At 46.8% G+C, this 22288-nt stretch overlaps 1 protein-coding gene across 3 annotated transcripts in view; it reads right to left on the bottom strand.

Annotated features, from left to right (window-relative positions):
* The window catches only part of plcd1a (phospholipase C, delta 1a), a 122239-nt gene that overhangs the window by 52141 nt on the left and 47810 nt on the right, over positions 1–22288 (bottom strand). For all 3 annotated transcript variants that reach the window (XM_068015721.1, XM_068015720.1, XM_068015722.1), the window contains exon 2: positions 14563–14727. In XM_068015721.1, the coding sequence (XP_067871822.1) occupies positions 14563–14727 (165 nt within the window). The remainder of the gene's footprint in view (positions 1–14562; positions 14728–22288) is intronic.

Below are 22288 nucleotides of genomic sequence, written 5' to 3'. Positions count from 1 at the left end.
TAGCGCCCTCCATACCAGGTAACATCCTGGTGAACCTCCTCTGCACCATCTCCAAAGCATCCACATCCTTTTGGTAATGTGGCGACCAGAACTGCACGCAGTATTCCAAATGTGGCCGAACCAAAGTCCTATACAACTGTAACATGACCTGCCAACTCTTGTACTCAATACCCCGTCCGATGAAGGAAAGCATGCCGTATGCCTTCTTGACCACTCTATTGATCTGCGTTGCCACCTTCAGGGAACAATGGACCTGAACACTCAAATCTCTCTGTACATCAATTTTCCCCAGGACTTTTCCATTTACTGTATAGTTCACTCTTGAATTGGATCTTCCAAAATGCATCACCTCGCATTTGCCCTGATTGAACTCCATCTGCCATTTCTCTGCCCAACTCTCCAATCTATCTATATTCTGCTGTATTCTCTGACAGTCCCCTTCAGTATCTGCTACTCCACCAATCTTAGTGTCGTCTGCAAACTTGCTAATCAGACCACCTATACTTTCCTCCAAATCATTTATGTATATCACAAACAACAGAGGTCCCAGCACGGATCCCTGTGGAACACCACTGGTCACACATCTCCATTTTGAGAAACTCCCTTCCACTGCTACTCTCTGTCTCCTGTTGCCCAGCCAGTTCTTTATTCATCTAGCTAGTACACCTTGGACCCCATGCGCCTTCACTTTCTCCATCAGCCTACCATGGGGAACCTTATCAAACGCCTTACTGAAGTCCATGTATATGACATCTACAGCCCTTCCCTCATCAATCAACTTTGTCACTTCCTCAAAGAATTCTATTAAGTTGGTAAGACATGACCTTCCCTGCACAAAACCATGTTGCCTATCACTGATAAGCCCATTTTCTTCCAGATGGGAATAGATCCTATCCCTCAGTATCTTCTCCAGCAGCTTCCCTACCACTGACGTCAGGCTCACCGGTCTATAATTACCTGGATTATCCCTGCTACCCTTCTTAAACAAGGGGACAACATTAGTAATTCTCCAGTCCTCCGGGACCTCACCCGTGTTTAAGGATGTTGCAAAGATATCTGTTAAGGCCCCAACTATTTCCTCTCTCACTTCCCACAGTAACCTGGGATAGATTTCATCTGGACCTGGGGACTTGTCCACCTTAATGCCTTTTAGAATACCCAACACTTCCTCCTTCCTTATGCCGACTTGACCTAGAGTAATCAAACATCTGTCCCTAACCTCAACATCAGTCATGTCCCTCTCCTCGGTGAATACCGATGCAAAGTACTCGTTTAGAATCTCACCCATTTTCTCTGACTCCACGCATAACTTTCCTCCTTTGTCCTTGAGTGGGCCAATCCTTTCTCTAGTTACCCTCTTGCTCCTTATATATGAATAAAAGGCTTTGGGATTTTCCTTAACCCTGTTTGCTAAAGATATTTCATGACCCCTTTTAGCCCTCTTAATTCCTCGCTTCAGATTGTGCCTACAATCCCGATATTCTTTCAAAGCTTCGTCTTTCTTCAGCCGCCTAGACGTTATGTATGCTTCCTTTTTCCTCTTAGCTAGTCTCACAATTTCACCTGTCATCCATGGTTCCCTAATCTTGCCATTTCTATCCCTCATTTTCACAGGAACATGTCTCTCCTGCACGCTAATCAACCTCTCTTTAAAAGCCTCCCACATATCAAATGTGGATTTCCCTTCAAACAGCTGCTCCCAATCTACATTCCCCAGCTCCTGCCGAATTTTGGTATAGTTGGCCTTCCCCCAATTTAGCACTCTTCCTTTAGGACCACTCTCGTCTTTGTCCATGAGTATTCTAAAACTTACGGAATTGTGATCACTATTCCCAAAGTAGTCCCCTACTGAAACTTCAACCACCTGGCCGGGCTCATTCCCCAACACCAGGTCCAGTATGGCCCCTTCCCGAGTTGGACTATTTACATACTGCTCTAGTAAACCCTCCTGGATGCTCCTTACAAATTCTGCTCCATCTAGACCTCTAACACTAAGTGAATCTCAGTCAATGTTGGGAAAATTAAAATCTCCTATCACCACCACCCTGTTGCTCCTACAGCTTTCCATAATCTGTTTACATATTTGTACCTCTATCTCACACTCGCTGTTGGGAGGCCTGTAGTACAGCCCCAACATTGTTACCGCACCCTTCCTATTTCTGAGTTCTGCCCATATTGCCTCACAGCTCGTGTCCTCCATAGTGCCTTCCTTCAGCACAGCTGTGATATCCTCTTTGACCAGTAATGCAACTCCTCCACCCCTTTTACCTCCCTCTCTATCCCGCCTGAAGCATCGGTATCCTGGGATATTTAGTTGCCAATCATGCCCTTCCCTTAACCAAGTCTCAGTAATAGCAATAACATCATACTCCCAGGTACTAATCCAAGCCCTAAGTTCATCTGCCTTACCTACTACACTTCTTGCATTAAAACAAATACACCTCAGACCACCAGTCCCTTTGCTTTCATCATCTGCTCCCTGCCTACTCTTTCCCTTAGTCACGCTGACTTCATTATCTAGTTCCTTACAGGCTTTAGTTACTACATCCTTACTCTCTACTGACCTCATTTGGTTCCCATCCCCCTGCCACATTAGTTTAAACCCTCCCCAACAGCATTAGCAAAAGCACCCCCAAGGACATTGGTTCCAGTCCGGCCCAGGTGTAGACCGTCCAATTTGTAATAGTCCCACCTCCCCCAGAACCAGTCCCAATGTCCCAAAAATCTGAACCCCTCCCTCCTGCACCATCTCTCAAGCCACGCATTCATCCTGACTATTCTTTCATTTCTACTCTGACTATCACGTGGCACTGGTAGCAATCCGGAGATTACGACCTCTGAGGTCCTACTTTTTAACTTGGCTCCTAACTCCCTAAATTCTGCTTGTAGGACCTCATCCTGTTTTTTACCTATATCATTGGTGCCTATGTGCACAACGACAACTGGCTGTTCACCCTCCCCTTTCAGAATGTTCTGCAGCCGATCTGAGACATCCCTGACCCGTGCACCTGGGAGGCAACATACCATTCGGGAGTCTCGTTTTCGATCACAGAACCGCCTATCTACTCCCCTTACAATCGAATCCCCGATGACTATAGCCCTTCCACTCTTTTTCCCGCCCTTCTGAACAGCAGAGCCAGCCACGGTGCCATGAACCTGGCTACTGCTGCCTTCCCCTGGTGAGCCATCTCCCTCAACAGTATCCAAAACGGTATACCTGTTGTGGAGGGAGATGACCGCAAGGGACACCTGCGCTGCCTTCCTGCTCTTTCTCTGCCTTTTGGTCACCCATTCCCTTTCTCCCTCAGCAATCCTAATCTGCGGTGTGACCAATTTGCTAAACGTGCTATCCACGACCTCCTCAGCATCGCGGATGCTCCAAAGTGAGTCCATCCGCAGCTCCAGAGCCATCATGTGGTCTAACAAGAGCTGCAGCTGGACACACTTCCTGCACGTGAAGGAGTCAGGGACATCAGCCATGTCCCTGAGCTCCCACATTGAGCAAGAGGAGCCTGTCACGGGTCTGAGATCTCCTGCCATTTTTAATCTTAAGCTTAAACTTAGTTAAATGAAAAAGGAATGAAAAGTTTTTTTACCAATCACACGATTTAAAAAAAGAGAAATAGAAAAAGCCTTACCTTATCTACACACCACCGAGTCCTTTTTTTTTGGTTAGAGGAGGAGGGCGGGTGGGAGACACTACAGGTGTAGTGTCTCGGGTTCAGAAATGGCCCAAATATATAGGGTTTTACTTACCCAGCAGCCCCCTGGTCTCCGCCGAAAACAAAAAGAAATTAAGTTTACTTCAAACTGACCTTCCCAGCTGCTCACTCGCTCGCACCCTCTGCTCCCGAAAAAGCTGCTGCAATGAAAGACCTATCCTATTAGTCCTGCCTCCCTCCCCAGAGCCCTGCAATTTTTTCCCCTTTGTAGAGGGTTCCGTTATAAATGTGGACATAGGAATTTAAATTTTTTATTCATTCGTGGGAGGTGGGCGTCACTGGCTATTTATTGCACATCAACTGAGTGGCTTGCTCGGCCATTTCAGAGCACAGTTAAGAGTCAACCACATTGAGTCACATGTAGGCCAGACCAGGTAAGGACAGCAGATTTCCTTCCCTAAAGGGCATCAGTGAACCAGATGGGTTTTTACAACAGTGTTTCATGATCACCACTAGACTAGCTTTATTTTAAATTCCAGATTTTTTTTCCACCAGCTGCCAGGGTGGGATTCGAACCCATGTCCCCACAGCATTAGCCTGGGGCACTGGATTATTAGTCTCGTAACATTACCATTATGCCACCGCCTCCTCTTATAAAAGGGGGAGGTGTTGACACTGAAGTGTGACAACAGGAAGTAAGGATTTGCAAGCATGAAGTGGGTGCAGACCTGAGATATTTCATGTAGATACTCAGATAGAAAGACATATCAGGATTTCATTGTTAATGCTGGCTTGAATTGAAAGCAAACACTGTGAATGAGAAGCAGCATTACGAACAATTGCGGAGAATCTTCTCTCCCTGCCTGGTCCAAATTGGGACTGTTTAAAGGTAGCCACCTGGTTGCATTGCAGCTGCTTTTGGCTGGAGTTTATCACAAGTGGCTGTTTTCCATTACCTGCCCCTGGGTGTGTACTCCTGCAACTTGACTGGACGACTGGAATTAATTTGTCTTGCACAGCGTTGGACCCAACCCCTGAATTGAAACCAAACACTAGCCAGGGTAAATGAGGGAAACAGAGCTGCTTCATTGCACCTCTGCCAAGCTTTGGAGTCTGCAGAACCAGCTCCATTAGAAATTCAGGAGCAGCTTTTACCTTCAGCAGTCCTTGCAAGTAAAGCCAGAGTCAATTACGTAGCTCCGCTCTCCCACTCGGACCTTGATCCTTGCTCAGGCCTCTGTTTCATTTGCCTGCGGGAGGCAGACGACGCCGACATTTATTAATACATTTAAAGGACATGATCATCCCTGGCAAAGCCAGCATTTATTTCCATCCATAGCTACCTTTGAGAACGTGGTGGTGAGCAGGCTTTCTGAACCACTGCAATCCATGTGGTGTAGGTGCTGTTAGGGAGGGAATTCCAGGTTTTTGACTCAATGACCATGCAGGAACAGCAATATAAGAGCAGTCACTCTCACCTCACCTCTTGAGTTCAGCTCCTTTTTCCATGTTTGGACCAAGGCTGTAATAAGCTGGTCCTGGCAAAACCCAAACTGAGCATCAGTGAGCAGGTTATTGCTGAGGAAGTGTTACTTGATTGCACTGTCGACAATGACACCTTCAATCTCTTCACTGATGATTGAGAGTAGTCTGATGGGGCGATAGTTACCCAGATTGGATTTGTCCTGCTTTTTATGAACAGCTCATGCCCGGGCAATTTTCCACATTGTTGGGTAGATGACAGTGTTGTAGCTGTACTGGAACAGCTTGGCTAGGGGCGAGGCAAGTTCTGAAACACAAGTCTTCAGTACTACCGCTGGAAGTTGTCGGGGCCCATAGCCTTTTTAATATTCATTGCCTCAACTGTTTCTTGATGTCACATGGAGTGAATCGTATCGGTAAAGACTGACTTCTGTGATGGTGGAGACCTCAGGAGCAGGCCAAGATGGATTGTCCACTTGGCACCTCGCTAACTCGGCCTTGTCTTTTGCACTCGTGTGCTGAGCTCTGTTAACAATGTCAGCAGACATGGAAGCCAGGAAAGGAAGTTGGGTGGTCAGTAGATTAGTGAGAATAGGTTCAAGAGAGCACGAGGTGGGTCTCGTAGACAAGATCAGCTTGGAGATGGCATGAGGGGAGATGGCAGAGAAACTAGTGAAGCAAACGAGTTCAGGGCTAGGGGAGGGGGTGTCTTAGAGGAAGTATGGCCTGGTGGGCTATAGGAAGGGAGGGAAGTGACAGAGACAGCTAATCGGATCGTCTCAACCTTGCAAAAGGTACAATTTCTAAGTAAAATTAAGTCTCATTTGCAATAGCGCTCTGAAATGTCAGGATTTTTTTACAGGCATTCTTGTAAGCGCACCTTTCATATCTGCAAAGTCCTGCTCCTCCTGTGGAATAATTATGTGACAAACTAACAGGTCTCCACTACACAGATAGGTCCAGAAGCAGCTGAAACTGACAGGCCAACTCAGACCTGTAGTAAAATCGGTGAGTGGGTGCTGGAGGAGGGCAGCTTCACCCTGGGCAGGCAGCAGGCTGACCTGGCACTCGATATTGCTGAGTCCGGTCTCTCAGCTCACAGGAAATCTCAGTGAAACATATAAAATTCTTCAGGGGCTTTACAGGGTAGATGCTGAGAAAAGGTTTCCCCCTGGCTGGGGAATGTAGAACAAGGGGTCACAGTCTCAGAGTAAGGGGTCAGCCAGTTAGGACTGAGCTGAGGAGAAATATCTTCACTCAGAGGGTTGTGAATCTTTGGAATTCTCTACCCCCAGAGAGCTCAGTTATTGAGTATATTCAAGATAGATTTTTGGGCAGTAAGGGAATTAAGGGATATGGGGATAGTATGGGAAGGTGGAGTTGCGGTAGAAAATCAGCCATGATCCGAATGAATGGTGGAGCAGGCTCGAAGGGCTGAATGACTTACACCAGCTCCTATTTCTTGCATTCTTATGTTGTCACGGTGACAACTCTGGTACTCGCGTCAAAATCTGTGCAAAGTTGAGAGCTCCTCCCGGCACAGCCCGTACCCACACCCCAGCACTGGGCTCCATGCAGCAGCAAGGACTGGCCGCTAACACCCAGGAGGACACCGAGATGCCGGCCACTGAGAAGGCACCTGGAAGAAAGATCCAGCCGAAGACATTAATTCGCTGGTGTGTGCGAACAAGTGGATTGGAGACCTGCGGGAGCACCTGAGCAATAGCCTGGAACTGATTGGACTTCCGGAGATACTGAGCCAAAAGAAAAAAGGTACAGAAAGTACCACCCAGAGCCACGTCGGCGGCCCTGGAGTTCCTGGAGAGAGAGATGATTAAACTGGTCTCTGCCAGTGGCAACAAACTTGAAACGCTTGTGTGATCTCCCCGCCTGCCAGGCCTGCACTCTGCTGTGGTTTTTCTGAGGGCCATGTGCCGGCCTGGAATTAGTCCATCATCAACAAGACTCCTCAGCTTCCAAAACTTGGCCCGAAAAGGAGGAAGCAGAAACAAGAGGAGACTCACTGTTTGGGGTGTGGAGAAGTGGGAGGTGCTACTGAGTGCTGCATCATTGCTAGAGGGATCGTTCTGACTTAAAGGGACACTACCAGCCATGGCAAAACGTGTGCTTTTTGCACTACGCTATTGTGCACAATGCAGGCCTACCAACACAGTCAATGTGATGTCACAGTAAGGTGGTCATCAAGGGTTGAGGAGAAGGCTACACAAAATGTCTGTTCCCAAGATTTTACTCAAGGTCCTTTTACGCTAGAGGAAATCAGCTGACAACAGCCCTCAGCCATACTGCTGCACATAAACAGCCTGGCCTAGACGCAACCTGTTGCAAAGAGTTAAACCTGCCTGTCCCACAAAAGCTAAACATGCAGAACATGGTGCCTGTGGGTTTTCACAGATCTAATTTCCATCCACCGATACTATGGAGATAAACAATGGGGACCAACAAGGTGTACAGAGGTTGCTACTGTGCAGGAAGAAAAAATATTCATGGGAACAGATGGCAGATTCCGTGGAGAACGGTGAGTGGAATCCATGGGGTCAGGAGGTAGGATCCATGCAAGGAAAATTGGAATTCTTAGGGATGGGAGGACAGGTGCTGGATCCACATGAGCAGAGTTGGGAAGGGGTTCTGGAGTTTCCTCTGCTGCTGTTGAAAATCCATCAGAAACACCGGTAACTGAGTTCTCCACATCACAGCAGACAGTAAATAAAACATCTCACTTAGTTTAAACACTAGACCTTGTTTCCATGTGTGGCAGGGCCTACGATCTTAAAAGAAGCGGCAGAGAGAGTACAGAGATGCATTGGTTGTCATTCTCCAAAATTCCCTAGATTCTGGAAAGATCCCAGTACATCGGAAAACCACAAATGTAACACAATTATTCAAGAATGGAGGGAGACAGAAAGCAGGAAACTATAGGCCAGTTAGCCTAAGTCAGTCATTGGGAAAATGCTGGAATCCATTATTAAGGAGGTAGTAGCAGGACATTTAGAAAATCTTAATACAATCAAACAGTCAACATGGTTTTATGAAAGGTAAACAGTGTTTGACAAATTTATTGGAGTTCTTTGAGAATGTAACAAGCAGAGTGGATAAAGGGGAACTCGTAGATGTAGTTATTTGGATTTCCAAAAGGCATTCGATAAGGTGCCACATAGAAGGTTACCGCACGGGACAAGGGCTCATGGTGTTGGGGGTAATATATTAGCATGGATAGAGGATTGACTAACAGGAAACAGAGTTGGGATAAATGGGTCATCTTCAGTTTGGCAAACTATCACTAATGGGGTGCCACAGGGATCGGTGCTGGGGTCTCAACTATTTACAATCTATATTCATTACTTGGATGAAGGGACAGAGTATATTGTAGCCAAATTTTCTGATGATACAAAGGTAAGTAGGAAAGCAAGTCGTGAGGTAGACACAAAGTGTCTGCAAAGAGGTTTTCGTTTCTAAGTAGGTTAAGTGAGTGATCAAAAATTTGGCAAATGTAATATAATGTGAGCTTGCCCACTTTGGTAGGAAGAACAGAAAAACAGAATATTATTTAAATGGAAAGAATCTACAGCATGCTGTGGTGCAGAGGGATCCGGGTGTCCTTGTACATGAATCACAAAAAGTTAGCATGCAGGTACAGCAAGGAAGGCAAATGGAATGTTGGCCCTTATTGCAAGGAGGATGTAGCAAGACTTTCTGTACTTTTACATTCCATCTGTACAGGGCGTTGGTGAGACCACACCTAGAGTGTTGCATACAGTTTTGGTCTCCTTATTTAAGGAGGGATGTATTTGCATTAGGGGCAGTTCAGAGAAGGTTCACTAGGTTGATGCCTGGGATGACGGGGTTGTCTTATGAGGAAAGGTCGAGCAGGTTGGGCCTATACTCATTGGCGTTTAAAAGAATGCGAGGTGATGTTATTGAAACAAATAAAATTTGAGGGGCCTTGGCAGGGTAGATGCTGAGAGGATGTCTCCCCTCATGGGGGAATCTAGAACTAGGGGGCACAGTTTCAGAATAAGGGCTCTCCCATTTCAGATGGAGATGAGGAGGAATTCCTCCTCTCAAAGGGTCAGTAATTCTCTTCCCCAGAGAGCAGTGGAGGCTGAGTCATTGAATATATTCAAGGCTGAGTTAGACAGATTTTTGATCTGCAAGGAATTCAAGGGCTATGGGGAGCCGGCAGGAAATTGGAGAGCAACCATGATCTTATTGAATGGTGGAACAGGCTCGAGGGGCCGAATGGCCTACTCCTGCTCCTATTTCTTATGTTCTTATGTAGGGCACCCACTCAAAACCTGAATCATAGACATTTACAGCACAGAAGGGAGGCCAATCAGCACATCGTGTCTGTGTTAGCTCTGTGCTACAGCAATCCAAAGCTAATGCCAATTCCCTACTTTCTCCACAGCCCTGTATCTCAATCTACTTCAAATATTTATCCAACTTTCCTTTAAAAGCATTGGAATATGTCTCAACCACTCCCTGTAGCAAAGCAATCTGTGCTCCAGCAACCCCATGTATAAAGAAGCTTCTTCGAACCTTACTTCATCGTTCTCTTAGTGATTGTTTTAAATTGATGACTTCCTATATAATAGAATCATGGAATGGGACAGCACAGAGGAGGCCATTTAGCCTATCATGCCTGTGCTGGGTCTTTGAAGAGCCGTCCAGTTAGTCACACTCCCCTGCTCCTTCCCCATATCCCTGCAATTTTTTCTCCTTCAAGTATTTACCCAATTCCCTTTTGCAGGATACTCCACAGATAGTTAAATAATGAATCCACTAATAAAACCATTCAAGAATTCAGGAGAAACTATTCTACCTGTGCTGGGAATGTGGAACTCGCTGCCACAAGTAGGTGAGGCAAGTGACATAGATACCTTAAAAGGGGAGCTAGATAAAGACATGAGGCAGAAAGGAATAGAAGGATATGCTGATAGAGTAAGATAGAGTGGGAGGAGGCTTATGTGGAGCGTAAACACCAGCATGGACCAATTGGGCCGAATGGTCAGTTTCTGTGCTGTAAATTCCAACTAATTCATCACTGACTCCCCACCCTGAGAAAATAGTCTGTTAACTCGATCAAAACCCTTCACCATTTAAAAAACCTCATTAAATCTACTTTTAGCCTTTCCTGCTCCAGTGGAAATAGTCCCAGTATCTCGTCTCCGCTTAGAACTATAAAAGTTTCTCATCGCTGGTATCACTCTGGTGAATCTGTCCTGTATGCTCTTTATAGCTTCAATGTTTTTTTCTGTAATGGGCACCCAAAGATGCACTAAGCACTCTTAAACAGGATCTTGTGCTCGCAACAGGAGGATTTCACCTGACTCTACTGTACCCTGCAGGTTTTAAGACCTGAAATTTCATAAAGGGAAGAGGGGCTGCACAGCAGCAGGTTCAAAATGTTATGTGACGATACAGGTGAATGCTGATCCACTTGAACAATCGGATTGTAGGCTGGAAAGCTGATTTAAGGCAATCATTAATCCCAAGTTTATCAAGGACTGCTTTGTTTTATTAAAGGAGTGGCTTGGAATTGCTAATCAACAACCTGCCTTTTATTTCTTCAATTACTCATCCTTGCCAATTTTTTCCTCTCCTGCCACCCTTGTGAAGGCGTTTTCTTTTTCCTGAGAGGCGTTTTCACTGTTTCTGACTACCTTCCACTACCTTTGCAAAGTGGGGACACAGCAAGAGTCAATGGGCTATCCAACTGCAGGCTGCCAACATGATCCTTTCCCCGTCACGTCATGTCTACACCGGAGGGCTTCCCTGGAATCGTGTTACTGACCAGTGTTCAGAAGCTTCCTCTTGTCTAGCCCAGTGAAGCAGGGTGAGTGGCTAAAGCCAAGTGCAGAATCTCCTGCCCAAGACCAGCTGAGATCTGTGCACATTAAGGGTGCAGAGCCAAGCACCCTCTGCTGCTGCTGGCAGGACGCAGTGGTGGGAAAAAAAATGGCATACTAGCACATAATAACATAAGAAATAGGAGCAAGAGTAGGCACCTCAAGCCTGCTCCACCATTCAATAAGATCATAGCTGATCTGATTGTGGTCTTAACTCCACTTTCCTGCCTGCCCCCCCATAACCTTCCACTCTCTTGTGGATCAAAACTCTGTATAACTTAGCCTTGAATATATTCAATGACCCAGCCTCCACTGCTCGCTGGGGAAGGGAAGGAATTACTCCTCATCTCCGTCTGAAACTGTGTGCCCTAGTTCAAGATTCCCCCATAAGGGGAAACATCCTTTCAGCATCTGTTCTGTCAAGACCCCTCAGAATCCTATATATTTCAATAAGGTCACCTCGCATTCTTCTAAACACCAATGAGTGGAGACACAACCTGCTCAACCTTTCCTCATAAAACAACCCCTTTATCCCAGGAATCAGCCTTGTGAACCTTCTCTGAACTGCTTCCAGTTCATCCCTCCTTAAGTAAGGAGACCAAAACTGTATGCAGTACTCTAGGTGTACTCCTGGAAGTTTCATCACATGTGTCAGGCAAGCCCCCCTGCCAAGAACGAGGAAAATTAATTTTGCCACCTGAACATTGATTTTGGACTGTTGTTGGCAAAGAAAGAACTTGCTTTAAAAAAACAATTGGAGACTTTGGCTGGAGTGAGACATTAGCATATCAACAGACAAGTATTTCAAAGGACAATGGGGCTATCCGCTGCTCCAATTTAATCCACAATGGACTTTTGATTACCAGACGTTGAAGATGGAAAGACTAGCATTCCAGGTTAACTGCTAAAATGGCCGAATACACAAACAGACGTGATCAAACTGGTTTGGGTCACATGACTAACACGTGAATTTGAACTTCCAACAAGGAATTTGAAATTAGAAAGCTGTTTGCTCCTGAACTGGAGAACACCTCTTCCTGTCTGCTCATCTCACTCTCACCAGCTTCAGAAACCACTGAAGACATATGAACCCCAAGAGAGAAAAGTCTCCCTCAGTGAACAAGGTTTAAGAAGAATACTGGGCCCCAACGAAAAGCACGATCTACCTACAATCAAGGACTCTACAGCGAGCTCGAAGCAGAGTAAAAAAATCCCTCTTCAGAGATTGCCTCAAACCTCTCCATTTTATTTTTCTTCTCTTTTCTGTCTCTGTTTGCATGTGTGTATCGCGTATGTATGCTAGCGTGCGGTGCGGCGTGTATCTGTAAACGTTAACTGAATTAGAGTATAAGTTTAAGGTTTAATAACTTTCACTTTTCTTCTTTAAACCTAAGAAAGCCTGTTTGTGCTCATTTCTTTGCCTTATAATTGCAAAGTGGTAAACAAGGATTCGCCAAAGGGGGAGTTCAAAACACAGTGTGTTTAAAATTAAACCCTGTTACAATAAGACCAGGAAGAAGACAGTAAAAGACCCGTAGACACCTTTCTCGCCTGGTCGTAACACATGACTCCTCCCTCCAATTGTTCCACCCCTGCTCCCCCCATTGATTCTCAGACATTTCCATCCTCACGGCTCATGGCCTTCCCATGACCAATCAGAAAGGGAGCAGACTCCTTGTGACTCAACTGACTGTCAGTCAAAGCCCTTTCTTTCCCAAAACCAACATTTTTGCAACTAATAAACACAAATGTTCAAAGAAAATTATTTTATTTAATGCCCCTATGATATTTTTCTCACAGGTGATGCTCACAGCAGTGTCCGGGAGGTTAATCTTCAATTCCTGGAGATGCCAGGCCAATGATGGAGGGTTGGCAACCCTAGATCCAGTGGGTAGGGGAGGGAGGGGGTGGCGTGGGGGGCGGGGGGGCAGGGTGCAGCCTTGACCATTTGACAGCTGCAAAGATTCCTTTTAATGTAGGTGCTGAAACTCCACAAACCAAGAAAATGCTTTAACCCATTTCTCAGATGCCCATGATTGTTAAAGACGTGTCACCAAGGGTTGCAGTGCCACATGCCCATGTTAAGTATTTAGATTGGTCCTCACTGTAGCAAGAGACTGTGATGATAAATCTCTGGTGGATGTGGCAGTGTAGGAGAGAGTAAGCATGTCATGTGCTGAATGTTTGCTGAACTCTACTAAATTCTAACAGTTAATGCCACATCCTCATGGCATTGAAATAGGACTGAAGTGCAGCTCAAGGGTACAATAAGTGCAACTTGTGCCCTCATCAGCACCTTGCCTGATCGAGGACAACACACACTCCTGCCTGCATTGGGAGATTAGGAAACATAGGAATAGGAGGAGGCCATTCAGCCCCTTGAACCTGTTCCACCATTCAATTAGGTCAACTGTCTCTTAACTCCCTTTTCCCGTCATCGTTCTGCACACTTCCCTAACAAAAATCTAACCATCTGAGTTCTAACATTTTCAATTGACGCCGCCCCCCCCCCCCAACCCCGTTCAGGCAGTGCAATCCAGATCACAATAACTCGCTGCATTAAAAACAATTCTCTCTGTTTGAAAAGCATTGATGCATTTAAGGGCAAGCTAGATCACACATAAGTAAGGAATAGAAGGTCATGCCAATAGGGTGAGATGAAGAGGGGTGGGAGGAGTCTCTTGCGGAGCATGAAAACCAGCATGGACCACTTGGGCCGAATGGCCTGCTTCTGTGCTGTATATTCTATGTAATATATATGTTATACCCTATCAATTCCTTTACTTATCTTAAACACCTCAAATTGATCACACCTTACTCTTCTAGCGAGTAGACAACATCGAATTTAGTCTCAGCGAGTTCTCTAAGACTCAGTCGGTTAATGCAGGGAGGGAGCAGCTCAGCCACATGGACTAGACAAGTTTCCCCAGCACCTGTTCAGAATAAACTGATCTCAGTTGCTCCTGGTTTAAGAAGAGGGGAAAATTGACCAGGGCTTCCAGCTCCTGACCACAGTCCAGTGACCCTGCTGGAAGTGCACGCAGGGTGTTGCTCTCAGAGGAGGAAAGGGGGTGGAGGGCAGGGTCAGGCTCGGCTGTGATATCAAGCAGTCAATTCGCCCGCTGGCCTCTACCATCTGGGCTCATACGGGATGGCCTACCACTGGAGTGAGCCTGGCTGTTTGAATGTTGGCCAGCAGGCTTGTTGACCGTGAGTGAACAGTAGGATCCCTTCCTCGCTTGCGTACCCCGGGTGCCAAGGCCTTTATCATGTTCAAGCAATCCTGTGATCCGGACCCCCTGCCTCAAACCTACCAAACCCTCTTGCCATTTCTCTCTTTGCCTTTCTCTCACCTTCCCTAAACTTTCCCATTATTTAACAGCATCAGCTCCCCCTCTGGATTGCATGTTTGCTTAACTTTGAAAGGTCCTCTATAAGTGTTTTTTTAAATTTTCCCCTGCACTGCCCCTGCAGTCGAACAGCCTACCAACACCGCACCTTTTTTAAAAAAATAAAACAAATTGTCCCAAAGCTTCCGGGGACAGACTCACAGATTTGGGCCCTTGCTGACTTCAAGATCTTCTGCGAGTCGTACCACACCGTCCGACAGTCGTCTAGCAGCTTGTAAAAACGGCTTTTCATCCACGAGCTGGATTTGATCTTCTGTAGGTGGCTGCCTTTCAGCAGGGCTTTCAGGTCCTCATCGTTGACAAAGCCTTGTGATGAAAACAGAAAGGACAAATCAGTCAAAAAGGTGATGGGAAGGGCTGCAGAGGGTGGGGAAGGGTAGTGGAGAGTGGGGAAAGCAGGGAAAGGGCAGCAGACGGTAAGGAAAGCAGGGAAAGGGCAGTGGAGGGTGGAGAAAGCATGGAAAGGGTAGTGGAGAAAGCATGGAAAGGGCAGTGGAGGGTGGGGAAAGGGCAGTGGAGGGTGGGGAAAGCAGGGAAAGGGCAGTGGAGGGTGGGGAAAGGGTTGCGGAGGGTGGGGAAAGGGCAGTGGAGGGTGAGGAAAGCAGGGAAAGGGCAGCGGAGGGCGGGAAAGGGCAGCGGAGGGTGAGGAAAGCAGGGAAAGGGCAGTGGAGGTGGGGAAAGGGTAGCGGAGGGTGGGGAAAGCAGGGAAAGGGCAGTGGAGAGTGTGGGTAGGGCAGTGGAGGGTGGGGAAAGGGCAGTGGAGGGTGGGGAAAGCAGGGAAAGGGCAGCGAAAGGGTGGGGAAAGGGTAGCGGAGGGTGGGGAAAGGAGGGAAAGGGCAGTGGAGAGTGTGGGAAGGGCAGCGGAGGGTGAGGAAAGCAGGGAAAGGGCAGCGGACGGTCGGGAAAGGGCAGTGGAGGGTGAGGAAAGGGTAGCGGAGGGTGAGGAAAGCAGGGAAAAGGGCAGCGGAGGGTGGGGAAAGGGTAGCGGAGGGTGGGGAAAGCAGGGAAAGGGCAGCGGAGGGTGGGGAAGGGGCAGCGGAGGGTGGGGAAAGCAGGGAAAGGGCAGTGGAGGGTAAGAAAGAGGGGTGGAGGGAAGCAGAGAGTGGGGAAGAGTGGTGGAGGGAAGCAGAGGATGGGGAAGAGTGGTGGAGGGAAGCAGACGGTGGAGAAGAGTGGTGGAGGGAAGCAGAGGATGGGGAAGAGTGGTGGAGGGAAGCAGAGGATGGGGAAGTGGAGGGAAGCAGAGGGTGGGGAAGAGTGGTGGAGGGAAGCAGAGGGTGGGGAAGAGTGGTGGAAGTGTAGCAGGGGATAGGGAGGAAGCGGGATGGGGAAATTCTCTCTGTGCACTGTGCTTCTTCAAACTAAAGTTGCTTTTACTGTGGAATATGAACAGAGATGTGGGGGAGTGGGATGAGCGCGGTGTTTTACAGCTGCTGGAACAAAGCGAACTGAACTCGGTCAGGCAAATGCAGCAGTCAGCTCCCGGACACTAATCTCTGAGTATAAACTGAACAAGCAACAAAATAACTAGCAGCTGAGATACAGTTTTATCTGGGGACTGGGGATCACACTGCCTGCTCCCTTTTCTAATCTGTATTCGGGAGTGCGAGCAACATTGGCAAGGCAGTATTTATTGTACTTCCCCTAGTTACCCTCATTCCTTAGGAAATACTCACTGACACGGTGGGAAGGCTTGTGTATTTGAAGGAGTATAGTTCCTGGTGGGCCACCCAGAGCCAGTCAAAAGGTAGGAGTCAGGCTAAACACCACACCACTAATCCTTCTGTTGGGCAGAGTGTGAGTTAGGCTAAAGGTCTGTCCATTGGTCCTTTATTCATTCATTCTCAGGATATGGGCATCGCTGGTAAGGTCAGCATTTATTGCCCATCCCTAATTGCCCTGGGGAAGGTGGTGGTGAGCCGCCATCTTGAACGGCTGCAGTCCATGTGGTGTAGGTACACTCATGCTCTTAGGGAGGGAGTTCCAGGATTTTGTCCCAGCGACAGTGAAGGAATGGTGGAGTTCCAAGTCAGGAAGGTGTGTGACTTGTAGAAGAACTTGGAAGTGCTGGTGTTCCTCTGTATCTGCTGTCCTTGGGCGAGGTGGTAGAGGTTGCAGGTTTGGGAGTTGGAAAACGCATTTGAAGAAGCATTGGCAAGTTATAGAGTCATAAGTTGCTGCAGTATATCTTGTAGATGGTACACACTGTAGCCATGGTCCACCTTTGGTGGAGGGAGTGAATGTTTAAGGTGGTAGCTGCTTAGTCCTAGATGGTGTCGAGCTTCTTGAGTTTTGTTGGAGCTGCAACCATCCAGACAAATGAAGAATATTCCATCACACTCCTAACTTGTGCCATGTAAATGGTGGACAGGCTTTGGGGAGTCAGGAGGTGAGTTACTCACCACAGGATTTTCAGCCTCTGACCTGCTCTTGTAGTCACAGTATTTATATGGCTGGTCCAGTTAGGTTTCTGGTCAATGGTGACCTCCCCACCACCACGCCCGCCTCCCCCCCCCCCCCCCCCCTCAGGTATTAATCAGGAAGGAGTAGGCAATGCTAATGGTATTGAAAGTCAAGAGGAGATGGTTAGACTCTCATTACAGGTGATCATTGCCTGGCACTTGTGTGGCATGAATGTTACTTGCCACTTAGCAGCCCAAGCCAGGATGTTGTCCAGGTCTTGCTGCATATGGACATGGACTGCTTCAGTATCTGAGGAATCGCCATTGGTGCTGAACACTGTGCAAACATCAGTGAACATCCCCACTTCTGACCTTCTGATGGAGGGAAGGTCATTGATGAAGCAGCTGAAGATGGTTGGGCCTTGGACACTACCCTGAGGAACTTCTGCAGCGATGTCCTAGGGCTGTAGTGAAAGGACTCCAACATCCACAACCAGTGGACAGTTTCCCCCGATTCCCATTGACTTGAATTTTGCCTGGGCTCCTTGATGCCATACTCGGTCAAATGCTGCCTTTATGTCAAGGGCAGTCACTCTCACCTCACCTCTTGAATTCAGCTCTTTTGTCCATGGTTGGACCAAAGCTGTAATATGGTCTGGAACGAACTGGTCCTGGTGAAACCCAAAAAGAACATCGATGAGGAGATTATTGGTGAGTGCTGCTTGATAGCACATTTCATCGCTTTGCTGATGACTGAGAATAGATCTCTTTAACCCTCCACTGTCTCTAAATTATCACACTGCTTGTCCGACATCCAGTACTGGATGAGCAGAAATTTCTTCCAACTAAATATTGGGAAAACAGAAGCCATTGTCTTCAATCCCTGCCACAAACTCTGTTCCCTAGCTACTGACTCCATCCCTCTGCACAGCAACTATCTGAGGTTGAATCGGACTGTTCGCAACCTTGGTGTCATATTTGACCATGAGATGAGTTTCTGACCATGTGTCCACGCTCTCATTAAGACTGCCTATTTCCATCCCGTAACATCGCCCAATTCTGCACATGCCTCAGCTCATACAGTCATAGAGCAGACAGTCATCTACTGCAGAAACCCTCATCCATGCCTTTGCTGTCTCCAATGTGCTCTGCTATTTCCTGATATCACATGGAGTGAATTGAATTGGCTGAAGAATGGCTTCTGTGACGGTCAGAATCTCAGGAGGAGGCTGAAATGAATCTTCCACTCGGCACCCTTCTGTTTTCTAAGTAAACATGGCAACCAGTTTACACAGAACAAAGTCCCAGCAAACAAATAAAAGAGCAGTTAATCTGTTTGGCTTAAGGGATAAATGTTGGCTTGGACGCTGAGAGAACTTCCTTGCCCTTCTTCGATTAGTGTCATGGGATCTTTTACGTCCGGTTGAGCAGGCAGACAAGAGACTCGGTTTTGCGTTTCATCCAACAGACAGCACTGTGAGTGCCAGCTTGGATTGCGCACTCAAGTCACTGCCGTGGGACTTGAACCCATGACATCTTGCCTCAGAAATGAGAGTGCTACCAGTTGACTCAAACTGATACTTGCTTACAGAAGTAAGCTTTACTGTCGTGGAAAAGCAGTTTCTGCTTCGCTGCAACATTGACATTGGTGAGTAAATAGAGGTTGATGCTCGCGATCTCACTGCAGATCACACTGGAACTGTACTAAAACCACCATCCCTCAGGGACTAGAGATTTCAGATCCAAAGATAGGAATTATGGACGGAATAAGACCAAGTTCCATCTAGTTTACCTTCTATCAGTCTGCATAGTACAATAATAAAAGGAGCTGTTGACTAATCATGCAATCAATTAGATTAGATTAGAGATACAGCACTGAAACAGGCCCTTCGGCCCACCGAGTCTGTGCCGAACATCAACCACCCATTTATACTAATCCTATATTCCTACCAAACATCCCCACCTGTCCCTATATTGCCCTACCACCTACCTATACTAGTGACAATTTATAACGGCCAATTTACCTGTCAACCTGCAAGTCTTTTGGCTTGTGGGAGGAAACCGGAGCACCCGGAGAAAACCCACGCAGACACAGGGAGAACTTGCAAACTCCACACAGGCAGTACCCGGAATCGAACCCGGGTCCCTGGAGCTGTGAGGCTGCAGTGCTAACCACTGCGCCACTGTGCCGCCCAAATTAATCTCCATCGATTAGTCAAAACAAGCACGAGGTTTGGAAAACTCCAGTGTTGGACAGATTTGGGAACCAAACTCACCTGTTCCTCCCAAGCAGGCCACACTCAATCACCAGGTCATGTCACATCTGTTTCCACAGATTGCTTTTGAATTTAATCTCCATGCACAGGCTCTGCCTTCAGGTTCTACTGTTCTGGACAAGATGGAACTGCTTGCCATGATTTACATTATCTAGTCCCTTTAGAATCCTAAAAACAGTAATCATAATAACAACAACAACTTATATTTATATAGCGCCTTTAATGTAGTAAAACTTCCCAAAGCCCCTCACAGAAGCATTATCAAACAAAATTTGGCACAGTGCAGCATTAAGAGATATTAGGACAGGTGACAAAAAGCTTGGTAAAAGAAGTAGGTTTTACGGAACATCTTAAAAGGAGGAGAGGGGTAGAGAGGTGGCTAGGTTTAGGGAGGGACCGGGCACGGCCAGCAATGGTGGAACAATTTAAATCGGGGAAAAGGCCAGAAGAAGGCAGGGACAACGTCTGGCGATGAAAAGGAGATGGAAGCAGGTGGTCTTGATGATCCAAAGTGACTCCTAGCTGCAGATAACTTATGATGATATTAAACAAAAGAGATCCCAGAACAGACTCCTGTTGGGACCCTACAGGTAACATTCTCCCAGGCTGATAACAGTTCCATCAGTCAACCATTTATATATCCATTGCAAAATATTTCCACTCATTCCTGCTTTCTTTATCTCCAGTACCAGCCTCTCCAGAGGCATTGAATCAAAGGCCTTACTGAAATCCAATACGCCACATCCACTGCCTTAGACCTATCAAGCTCCTTTGTCATACTCTCAAATGAAAACCAGTGAATTAGATTGGCAAGATATCCCCTTCATGAAGCCACACTGACAATCTATTGATTTTATTTTTTATTAATGTTTCATCATCTTGCCTTTGATAAGCGTTTCCATAAATTTACAGGCTGGTGAAATGAGAAATTCAAGAGAAAATTATGAAATAACTGGATATGGATATTGGAATCGTACAGTAAAGAAGGAGGCTAATCGGCCCATCATGCTGGTGCCAGCTCACTGCAAGAGCTATCAATTAGTCTCAATACCTTTCCTCTTTCCCCACAGTCCGACAATTTTTTCCTTTTCAAGTATAATTCCCCTTTGAAAGTTATTATTGAATTTGCTTCCAGCACCATTTCACGCCGTGCATTTCAGATCATAATAACTTGCTGCACAAAGAAATAAAAATCACCTCATTTTAGGGAATTACAACATGTTCACTTCCAATTTATTTATTTAGAGATACAGCACTGAAACAGGCCCTACATTAATCCTACATTAATCCCATATTCCCTACCACATCCCCACCATTCTCCTACCACCTACCTACACTAGGGGCAATTTACAGTGGCCAATTTACCTATCAACCAACAAGTCTTTGGCTGTGGGAGGAAACCGGAGCACCCGGCGGAAACTCACGCGGTCACAGGGTGAACTTGCAAACTCCACACAGGCAGTACCCAGAACCGAACCCGGGTCGCTGGAGCTGTGAGGCTGCAGTGCTAACCACTGCGCCGCCCTCTGAATTTTTTTGCCAATTACCCTAAATCTGTGTCCTTTGGTTAATGACCCTGCTGCAAGTGGAAACGCTTTAAATCCCGATTTACTTTATCAGAACGCCTCATAATTAATAAAGTTTTTTCCATCACTGACAAATGTTATTATCCACTGTGGACCCATGGGCTCTAGACTGCCATGATAGCACAGCGCATAAGCCTCCTTAGACCCTCTACTACCTGGCCCTTGTAATTGGAGTAGGGCAGGGGACGGTGTTTTCTGCCGAGCTACTGTTGAGATTACGAGAGGAAGAAGCTCCAAGGGAAATCCCTGGTGAATAATGTCCTCGGGGTCTCAGAGAGATTAGAAAGCCAGGAAGCAAGAACGAAGTGAACTCAAGAGAGACTAGCACTGGGTTCACTTCCTCCAGTAAAATTCAGGGAGGGTTGTGGGAGGCGGTGGTGATGGGGGGAGACATCGCAGTTTGATACCATGGCGGATTTTCTAAGTCTCCCATTAAAGAGGGTGGACTGTGGCCACCTGCAAATTGCATGCAAGCTTTGCAAGGCGAAGTACTGGAGCAGAGGCAAATGATTTGAGAATGAATTCATTTCTCTGGGGAAAATAGGGTACAAGGGGGACACAATAATCTGAAGAGGAAAAATTTGCAGGGCTATGAGGAAAGGGCAGGGGAGTGGGACTAGCTGAGCTGCTCTTGCAAAGAGCTGTCATGGACAGGAGGGCTGAATGGCCTCCTTCTGTGATGTAACCATTCTATGATTCTACAAAGCTAAGCCATTCAGAAGTGAAATTAGGAAGGATTTCACACAAAGGGTAGTGGAGATTTAGAACCCTCTTCTCCAAAAGGCTGTGGATGCAGGGGGGATCATAGGAAATAGGAGCAGGAGTAGGCCATTCGGCCTATGGAGCCTGCTCCACCATTCAAACAGATCATGGCTGATCATCTATCTCTCTACCATCTTTCCCCAGTATCCAGAAATCTATCGATTTTTGTCTTGAACATACTCAGTGATTGAGCTTCCACAGCCCTTCGGGGTAGGGAATTCCACAGATTCACCACCCTCTGAGTAAAGAAATTCCTCCTCATCTCAGTCTTAAATGGCCTGCCCCTTATTCTGAGACTGTGTCCCCTGGTTCTAGACTCACCAGCCTGAGGGAAACATCCTATCCACATCCACCCTGTCACGCCCTGTAATAATTTTGTACGTTTCAATGAGTTCACTTCTCATTCTTCGAAACTCTAGAGAATACAGACCCAGCTTCCTCAGTCTCTCCTCATAAGACAATCCCACCATCTCAGGGATTAGTCTGGTGAACCTCCATTGCACTCTCTCTATGGCAAGTATATCCTTCCTTAGGTAAGAAGACCAAAACTGCACTCCAGGTGCAATCTCACCAAGGCTCGAAATTACAGCAAGACATCTTTACTCCTGTACTCAAATACCCTTGTAACGAAGGCCAAAATACCATTTGCCTTCCTAATTGCTTGCTGCACCTGCATACTAGCTTTTAGCGACTCATGAACCAGGTCGCTTTGCACATCAACACGTCCCAACCTCTCACCATTTAAGAAATACTCTGCCTTTCTGTTTTTTTCTACCAAAGTGGATCTTCACACTTATTCACATTATATTCCATCTGCCATGTTCTTGCCCATTCACTAAGC

This window comes from Heterodontus francisci, chromosome 2 (genome assembly GCF_036365525.1).
Source record: "Heterodontus francisci isolate sHetFra1 chromosome 2, sHetFra1.hap1, whole genome shotgun sequence".
In the NCBI taxonomy this organism is placed as follows: Eukaryota; Metazoa; Chordata; class Chondrichthyes; order Heterodontiformes; family Heterodontidae; genus Heterodontus; species Heterodontus francisci.
Note: the sequence above shows the minus strand (reverse complement) of the source record. Positions and strands in the feature narration are given on the sequence as shown.